General features: G+C 39.8%; 1 protein-coding gene across 1 annotated transcript; it reads left to right on the forward strand.

Moving 5' to 3' along the window:
• The first annotated feature begins 116 nt into the window (after positions 1 to 116).
• LOC148359093 (trypsin inhibitor ClTI-1-like) lies at positions 117 to 4,874 on the forward strand. The gene is made up of 4 exons (XM_088344172.1): positions 117 to 248; positions 394 to 437; positions 3,792 to 3,901; positions 4,739 to 4,874. Exons 1-4 carry the CDS (start codon positions 206 to 208, stop codon positions 4,785 to 4,787), a joined length of 246 nt encoding a protein of 81 aa, XP_088200298.1. The 5' UTR covers positions 117 to 205; the 3' UTR covers positions 4,788 to 4,874.
• Positions 4,875 to 10,305: the final 5,431 nt, after the last annotated feature.

Genomic DNA, 10,305 nt, shown 5'->3' on the forward strand with positions numbered 1-10,305 from the left:
TACAAAAAAACAGATGTACGATACAATAGTATATTACTTACGCCCATAGGAGTAGGAGGAAGCCGTATTTTGGTTCTTTGTCCAAGCTTGATTGCTTTGAAAATGCAACCAATCAGTGAGAGCCTCAAACTATTTCAAGTGTTTCAGATGAGAATCATCACACCTGTCACACATCAACAAACAAAATACAACACTGCAAGCAGAAATGAAGTTGGTCTTCCTGCTCTGTTTTCTCCTGATCCTTCCTAGTAAGTACAATCAAGTTTTTTCATACTTTTATTCTTTTTTTCTACAAATTAATTTAATAGTAAAATAAAAACTTTGACATGTCTGTTTGGTAATTTATGTTGTGCACTTTTTTGTCTATGTGTTTACTTTTTTTTTTTTTTAAAGTCGAGACTCTGTCTTCTGGCAATGACTTGCGTAGTCTCACCGAGGTAAGAAATATTTTCTTTTTACCCCTTTTCACTAGAATAAAATTTAATTATCAAACTTTTTCACAAATGTCATTATACAATGATAAATATTAATGATCAGGGCTTGTAATGCGAACAGCCCTCATTACTGTAAACTAGGGGTGGGGAAAATCTAATTTATATATATTTTTCAATTATTTTAATGGATACTAAGCAAGTACTTTGATGGGATCCTTTACTATTGTCCCGTGATCGCAGCTTTACTCCTCCACCAGTGCAGCTAGCGCAGCCCTTCGAGCTCACATTGCCATTGGCCACTCAAGTTTATGCCTGACAGGCACATTTTTAGCACCTCTCCCTACTTGACCTGCTGCTGCATCCTGCCTTCCAGGCAGATTAGGGGGTCACATTTATGCAGGCGCCCTACCAGATGCTAAAAATGACAGCATCATGAAAATGCAACAGAAAATGACTGTTTGGAGTAAACCACACCCCCGCCCTCTGTTGGCTGCGGCTGCATCGGCTCGCTACAACGGGTCAGGTGCAAACGACATTTCGTTCTGTGTACATTGTTACACAGAATGACAATACAAGGAAATTATTATTATTATTACATTGCATATTACCGTACTTTTATTGCAGTGTGTATTTTATGTAAAGTGGTAAAGTGTTCTGCTGCAGTGGCAACACGTTGACATAAAGTCATGAAAGAAGCTTCGCCCTACAGAGGGATGTTAAATGGTCTGTTTTTTTTCATTCAACCAATATACACACACATTGAAATTGGTGCCTATCCGCTTATCGGGGACACTAAGGGTTCAGTGTCTTGCCCAAGGATGCTTAGACTTTAATCAAACCTGCGACCTCTTGATTCCACGACGAGCACCTGAGCTACTGCTGTAACAAATTGCAACCTTAACTTTGTACTGCTACCTGACAAAAGCCCTTAAATCTATTGTCACCGTGGCATCAGAGCCATTGTGAGAAAATGGACACTTTATTTGCATTACCGACTTCATTTTCAAAATATTGTGCAATTGAAGGTATTTTGATTCTTCAGTTGACATTAATCTACAGTACTGTATTTTTGTAGCTTTGACTCTCTTGACTTCCGTCAAGTCATGTTTATTTGTATAGCCCTGTTGGGAATTAATATCAAAATGTACTGTTTACCAACCTGTTCGAATTTGTTATCTGACTCCATTAACCAAACACAACCTACATTCACCCAACAATTTTTGTGCGCTCGTTTCTTGAAGGAAATGATGAACAAGAAAGCCGACATTTTCACACGGGGCAAATTTAATTTCATTAACAATTTAACTAAGTGTACTCCATCGAAAACGACCGAAGTAGTGTCGTTGGCGTCTGTGGGAAGCCTTTTTCTCAAGTCCTTTAGCTGTCTCTATTGGCCATCTTCTTCCCGCATAATGGCGTGCCGACTCCTCCTATGGGCGTGCCAAAGAAGCCCCCCCGGGCTTCACCATCTCGTCGAAGAGCACCGCGATGCCTGGAATACTCAAATCACCGAGCGTTTCTACTTCATCGGGCCTTTCTGCGTCTGGATGTGCTGATTATCTTATCAGCCTTACGTCCCGTTCCAGCTGTTCATGTAAACATTTTCCACCAGGGTGCCCTGACATCGCACCACAGCCCAGCCAGTGAATATCTTTTTTGCATTTAATGTAATCTGTATTCGATCGTATAAAATCCTTTATAGTCAAATGTATAAAATCCTTCAGCCCTTAATCACAAAGATTCTCAAAGAGCTGCACAGACAAAGAGTTGTTATAAAAATATATTTTCGATACTCTTTAACGTAGATATTTCAAAACAAACTGTATCTTGGTGCCTAATATTTGCTGTGTTTATCGTGATTATATGCTTAATGTGTGTAATTATTAAATGACCGTATCATTTCCAAGAAAAGTGTTTATCAATAATACTATTGTATTGTTACGATACCCCTACAGTTTACATGTAAGTAGCTGACTTTTTTGCAAAAGTCAGTCAAACAAAAGCAGCAAATCAACGGAAATGCATATACAGTGGAACCTCGGTTCTCGACCATAATCCGTTCCAGAACCCTGTTCGAAAACCGATTTGGTCAATCACCGAAATCGTTTATCCCATTGAAAGTAATGTAAAATCGTTTGACACCCTGAATGTTTACCACGAACGTAAACATAAAGCTAATCGTACGTTTGCGTCAGCGTAATCTTCCGTACAAAAGATTACGCTGACATGAACGTGTAAAAATAAAAAAAATCAGGTCGTTTACACGTCATTTAGTGGTGAGCGGTTAAAGAATAAAGAAAAGAATTATGAATAGGATTTCTTACCTTTGTGGTGATCTGCAGAAGCCATGCTCTATTCCCTCTAAAGAAGGGAAACTCGCACACCTTATTCATATTTTGCTATTATTTCTTTCTTAAATGCAATAGTTGTACGCACTACTCTTCTTTTTTCACCGGTAGCAACTTTGCTGCTTGCACCGACCTTCTTCGGAGGCATAATTAGGGGCTAAAACACTACGTTCACCGCATCGTTTGTTCTTACAATTCTTTCACAAGATATCCATTTTTTTATTTCCTGATATATTTTGTCACATAATATTAACACTTTTGGGGGCTTATTTAGTCGGTTGTAAGATACAGAACTGTACTTAATCACATTTTTAGTGGAAGTACAATGTTGGCAACAAGATTCACTTGATATCATTGGAAATTATTTGAATGCAACACAAACTTTTTTTTTTTTTTTTTTAAGAGGAATTAAAAAAAAAATCTCATTGTGTTTATTTTTTCAGAGCTTTTACTTTTTTCTTCTATATTTACTTTTTTCCTACATTTCTTTCTTTTCTTTTTTTTCTGAATTATTCCTTTTTTTTTCTCTTCCTTTGGTTTTTCTCAGCTTTTCACTACTTTTTCATTTCGGTATTTTTTTTTTTTCTTTTTCGTTCTATTCCCCCCCTTCCTTTAAGTCATTTTGTGCATAATTTTACATATTTGGTCATGTCGGGATTAAAGAAGCAAAAACAACCTAAAGAGCTGGCTCCTTTTAGTGAGCCGAGCCGAAGACAAACTCTACTAATTTTACTCAACTTCGTTCTACTTCGACTAGACTTCAAAATACCGCATTTAGGACACAACGTCAGGGGAACCCGTGTATTTTGACCTTCATGCACTGTAACTTTGACTTAAGTCGCTTCTTAATTAGTAATTTTGAGCCCTCATTTTTGTGCGCTGGCTAGATTTTCTTGTGCGCTGAGACTGTGCGAGCAGCGCGCACGCGCGCAGCTTAGGTGAAACACTGATGGTATGTATTACTAATGTGTGTAATTGTCTTTCACTTCTCGCCTACCTCCACTTAAAGCCTCTCTGCAAAAGGTATACTGGACCAAATTGCAACAAGTTGTTGGATCCAGTCTGCGGCAGTGATGGACGTTCCTACAGCAATCTGTGCACTCTGTGCCAGGAAAATAAGTGTGTATCATTTTGAAAAAAAAATTCTCACACTTTAATTCAGGGTTCTCCAACATGGTGCCTGCGGGCATCAGGGTGCCCACGTACCTGTTATGAAAATAGCTCACCAGTGCTGGGTATTTTCTAGTAAAAGGATTTTTTTTCTTTAATTGTTTGACTGGCTCTTTAACCCTATTTAACAACCTGGTAATAACATAGTTACAACATGATAAATTGATATTTTAGAAATTTAATAAATTCCAGTTCATGGGGCTTCATGGACAAGAGAAATCTATTTGCTTTATAAATCCCAATTAATGGGTTTTATCAAGCAAAAGAGCAAAAAATATGTGTTGTTTTAGCGAGCTAGATGGCTGGCTGGATTGCATTTTACATTTTTGCATGCTAACATTTTTTATAGTTATCAAGTTAAATTTTGACCTCCTTTCTAGCTTTCCATCTTGCTGTCAGTTTGGCTTTTTCACTCTAGCTACTGTATGTTGCTCCCTTTTAAAATGTTACCTGTTTACCTTTTTAAGATGAGTATGAAGCTAAATTTGTAACTGTTCAACAAGCCACCGCGCTAGCTTTAAAAAAAACACATGCCATCTAGGTAACATTTGCCCTTTTTTTGGTAGTTTTCAAGCTAAATTTTGATGGCTTTACTCTTTTAGCTAGCCCCCAATCTTTTTAGCTATTTAGCGAGCCATCTAGCTAAGTTGCATATTAAACTGGGTGCTCTTTACGCTAATGAGTAACAAAAAGTAGCTGTGTTTGAAAAAGGTTGGAGATCCCTCCTCTAATGTATTGCTCTAAAACTTTTTGTTTTCCCCTATCCCTTTCAACCCTTGTGAACAGGAGGAATAAGAGGGTGACTGTGGCAAGAAGGGGATGGTGCAGACCATAATGGAGCTGTAATTTCATTGTGATCCACAATGCACATTGATACCCGTGTGACATTTCCCTCAATAAAATCATGAACATTAACGCAGAACTTGTGTTTTTTTTTTTTTTTCTCTTGTTTTTCGGGTCCTTAATGTGAAATTCAAAGGTCTTCGTTAAATCTCATGTTAAATAAAGTACATTTTATTGGGTGCTTAGACCAGGGTTGTTAAACTCACCTAGTCTCTGGGGCTGGATTCAGACTTTTTAATGAGGCAGACTGAACTTGAGAATTCAAGAGTAACATTTCAGGGAGGTCAGTCATGTTGCTCCAAGCAAAGCCGAAAGACTTGTCCGAGGAACATGACGAACTGAACACTTGAGGGGTCTGCAAATAGAATCAAGTGCCTTTATGCCGTTCTAAAAAAATGTGAACTTGACCACGTGTGGGCTCGTGGTTCATCCAGATCAAGGGTGGGCAAACTTTTTGAGTCGCGGGCCGCATTGGCTTAAACATTTTTGAAAGGGCCAGGAGGAGGAAAAAATGTTTTACATTTTTTTGTATATAGCGATAGTCTCAAATACAAACCTCAGCAATACCTGAGTGTAGCTCCTATGCTGTTAGACAGAGGACAGAAAAGCTACTGGACTTGTTCTAGGTTTGAGGAGTGGTAATATTTATTTTGTCAAATATGTTTAATTTCGGGCAGTGGTTGGAGCGTCTGCGGCACAGTACTGAGGTCATGAGATCGAACCTTCCTGTGTGGAGTTTGCATGTTCTCCCCGTGGGTTCTCCTGGCACTTTGGTTTCCTCCCACATTCCAAAAACATGCATGTCAGGTCAATTGGCCGGTCCAAATTGTCCCTAGGTGTGAATGAACGAGTGACCTGTCTGACCCTGTGTGCCCTGCGACTGGCTGGCAACCAGTCCGGTGTGTCCCCTGCCCACTGCCCGAACACATCTGGGTTGGGCTCCAGCACCCCCGCAACCTTACTGAAGATAAGCGGTGCAGATAATGGATGGATGTTTTATTTTTCAGTTTGATAGCCAGTCATCTGCTCTAATTTCGTTGTTAACCTATTTTTAGTAGCAAAATTTACGTTTATCTGCACTGATAGGGTTTAGAATTAATCTATTTTGTGTCAGAATAAGTTACACAGTAATACACTTTGAATTTCAATGACAGTTCAGATGAAGGACAAGAAGGTTCATTAAAGCAGCAAAGAACACAATTCCAATTTTTTCCAGTTTAGGGGATCCCAAATGCAAGGGCTATACAAATAAAAATTATTTGACTTGGAGAAGCACCTTGTACGTTATTGGCTCCACCTAGTGTTAAAAGTTAGAAGTGGAACAGAGTTGAGCTCAAGCGCCATGTGCGGGCCATATTCAACTATATTTTCAGAATTTGCTGCGGGTCATTAAAAAATGATCCGCGGCCCGCAGTTTGGACACCCCTGATCCAGATACACCGTGGTTAGGTGCATCACCTGATGGGCTGGTATATGACCCTAGCTAGCGACCATCATTTGGGCTCGTTTATATTATATTTGCCCAAATATACAAAGTTGCATAGATAGCAAGTATTTTGTATGTATTTTTGTATTATTTATTCAGCCAGTATACACCATAAACATGATATATACAGGAAATCATTTGACATGCGAATCTCTCGACGTGATGCATCGCCTTAGATCGGCGCCGGGTTTTTAGACCAAACTGCTGTGTTGGGAGTCTAGGTGACCAAACCCCCCAATTCCAACCCTTAATGCCAAGCGCCAAGCAGGGAGGCAATGAGTACCAATGAGTACCGAGGCTTGAACCAGCGACCTCCCAGTCTCGGAGCGGGCGTCTTACCATCTAGGCTACCGAGCTGGTCAAGTACCTCAAAATCGATCATGGTGTGCATAAGCTGAAAGAAAGCCATTATTGGCAAGTCCAGGGGCAGTTGCTGATTACAGGACTTGAATGGTGTGACTGTTGTCTTTGCCAATGAAGACATTCTTGTGCAGCACATGCACAGAGACAATGCTGTGTTGCATTGTATGAAACAAAAAGTTGGTTTGTTTTTCTTGTACACATATATGTCAAAATACCTTTCAATGTGCAAATAAGTTGACTTGGAACAAATTTCAATGCAATACTTTTATTAAAGAAAAACTAAACGAGCTGCAACGAGAGCCATGTGTGTAATTTAAAGAAAGCAAAAACATAACACAAAATTCAACACTAAAGCATATTGCAAGCAAGTTATCAGGAGTCAAATATCTATACACACCTGTGGACATGAGCTATCAGGTCCAAGCTTTGAAAACGTCAGCTACACAATCGAAAGCTACTTTTAACAATTAATTCTCTTCTATCATTGATGACCCACCGTTTTCGTAATTCGGAGTTTGGGGGAAACATATGGAAGCCATCCATCCATTATCTGCACAGCTTATCCTCAGTAGGTTCACCGGGTGCTGGAGCCCATCCCAGCCAAATCCGGGCAGTGGGCAGGGGAACTGGTTGCCAGCCAGTCGCAGGGCACACAGGGACAGACAATTCGCTCGCTCATTCACACATAGGGACAATTTTAACCGGCCAATAAACCTGACATGCATGATTTTGAATTGTGGGAGGAAACTGGAGTGCCCGGAGGAAACTCACGCAAGCACGGGGAGACGTATGGAAACTTAGGACCGAATTACATCTAGCTGATGCTGTACATTGAGGTACACAGCAGTGGTGGCTGGCCGAACTGTCTCCTTGTTTTTGAAAACAAACATTTGTGCGCTTATAAGTCATTCTGACCTTCGGTGGGCATAAGAAGAGTTGAAATTAATTGCAAATAACATCCAAAAACAAATCCGTAGTCGGCTTTGGCGGGTTTGTTGCTAAAATTGAGACCAGCGCTGACCGGAAACTTCAAACCATCCTGAGATTCTTCCGGAAATACGTCATCGTCTCTCGTGCATAGAGCCCTTTGGATGCTGAGTATGCAAATTTCCAAACGAACGAAGATTTCAAAATCGGAATAAAACGTTTCATTAGTAAAAAACAAAAAAATCTCTTGAAAAAGTTGTCGGCCACCCGCTAAGAGACCTTTTGAAAGTTGTACGCCCGACGTAAAAGATGCACGCCCCGGTCGTCCAGGCAGACGTTATTTCAAAAGCTGCAATAGTGCAATAAAATTTAGCGGGAGCAAGTAAAAAAAACAATATAACTGAAAAGATTTTATATGTATAGTCTTTCTTCTGTCTCGTTTGGTAACAACAAAAAGAGAACTAAACCCAAAACTGTCACAATATGTTTTCACAGTTTTGTGCGTTTAAGGTTGTGATGGGGGCAGATTTCTCCACTGCTGACTGTTCCTGGGTTAAGTTTAGGTTGTTGCAAAGTTGGCATCAGTCCATTCCATTTTTCGGGGCAGCACGGCGGCGCAGTGGTTCGCGCGTGTGCGGCACAGTTCTGAGGTCGTGGGAACCTCCTGCGTGGGTTCAAATCCAGCTCCCGGCCTTACTGTGCGGAGTACGCCCGACGTAGTTATGCGGAGTTTGTATGTTCTCCCCGTGCTTGCGTGGGTTTCCTCCGGGCACTCCGGTTTCCTCCCACATTCCAACGTCATGCATTTCAGGTGAATTGGCCGGTCCAAATTGTCCCTAGGTGTGACTGAGCAAGTGAGTTGTCAGTCCCCGTGTGCCCTGCGATTGGCTGGCAACCAGTTCAGGGTGTCCCCTGCCCACTGCCCGATGATTGCTGGGATGCGGTGCAGCTGATGAGATGAGATGAGTTCTTTTTCGGTCTTCCTCTCCTCCTTCCCCCTTAAACTGTGCCCTGCAGAATTATCTTGGTCAGTCCTGATGATATTGTGACGTGACTGAACACAAAAGAAAGGAGGTGTCAGTGGTATAGAGTTCTGCTGATCTCTTCAGCTCACCCAATCATATTACTCTCAGTGATTGCTGGTGTTTTCTATAATTACAGTTTGATCAGTGGGTTTTCTTCATGAAGTGTTTCAACAGTTAACATACATAGTTTAATGAGCTTGCATTTAAACATTTTTTTAGGTGACCTCTGCCAAAGTGGGGTATGTTGGTGTGACACCCAGACTGAAATCTCTAGTTGAGAATGTGCCCTATTTATACTAGACTGAATTGGTAGTGAATTGAATATATCTCTGCATGTCCAAACTCTGAGTACAATTACTTGACGTTGGATCACTCAAGAAAAATGTGCATCAGTTAATTTATATCGGAGTCACATGTACTTGTGAAAAGAGACATTTTTTTTGGCCTGCCAGCCATAGGTTCCCGGCCTATTCACACCGTCGATAGTCACATACAGGTCGTATTTAGTTGGAAATGTGAACGATCTCTCAAAAACACCCAAAAAAATCGTAATTGAACATTTAACTCTGCAGTGTGAACCTGGTGTAGTGGCGCTTTTGTGTGGGACTTTTCCCCTTATTTACAATGGTTGTCCATGACGGGTAAGTAACGAGTAAAATACCTTTTTTATGCCAGCGAGTTAAATGGAAGTAAAGAGTGGCTCAAATGACCAGTTTTTATTAACAGTAGCTATGTTTACACAAACTTGAAAATAATTGACTTTCCTTGGGTTGCACCCACCTTAAATACATTGTTAGTGTTGATGAGGTTAATAATAATAATAATTATAGATTAAAATTCTATTATTATGTCTTATCATTATCATTTTCAAGATCCTCTAGCTAGAAAAAGTAGTACTAGAAAGTGAGGTATAGGAATTGACAAATTTGTTACATTCTGTCACAATTTCCAGGCGTCAAGTCATGATTGTACCTGCCTAGCCTGTTCATGATGTGCATGTCAAGTACGCGCTCAAATGACTTTTTTTTTTTTTTTTTTTTTCCATCTTTGGGGGTTTGGCATTTGGACTTATCAGAAGCAGGCTTTTTTCTTACTTTCACCACTGACACACAAACACACACATATATATATATATATATATAATATATATATATATATATATATATATATATATATAAGTGTGTGTACAGATTTTTTTAAAGCAAAAAAACTACTGCATACCACAAAAATACTACAAAAATACTTCAGCAGAATTATTAGGACAGAAACATTACCAAAATACATCTTTAGTAATATTACAAAATACTACAGATATACAACAAACATATACAATGGAAATACTACAAAAACAAACTACATTAATACTATAAAATACTACAGAAATACTAGAAAAAAACCAGACTCCAGAAATGCTACAAAAATACCACAAACATACAATTAGAGTAATTCAATTAAAAAAAATACAAAAGGGCGGGCTAGGAATCAAATGGGCTGAACCCTATCAAGGCAGTGAAGTATTTAATATGCGTTTTCCATCACATTTAAGCCTATCCTGTCCTTTATTAAGGAAAGGAGAGTTAAAAATTTTGGGGGGTTCTTGGGTTGAATCTGTGGTGCTCGAACACCTCCAAGACGGACTGGTTACGCCCATGTCTTGACGCAATCCTAGACCAATGCCTGCACCGTACCTGGATCAGGCGGATCTGCAC

This window comes from Urocampus carinirostris, chromosome 9 (assembly GCF_059441175.1).
Source record: "Urocampus carinirostris isolate Australia breed hairy pipefish chromosome 9, RoL_Ucar_1.0, whole genome shotgun sequence".
Lineage (NCBI taxonomy): Eukaryota > Metazoa > Chordata > Actinopteri > Syngnathiformes > Syngnathidae > Urocampus > Urocampus carinirostris.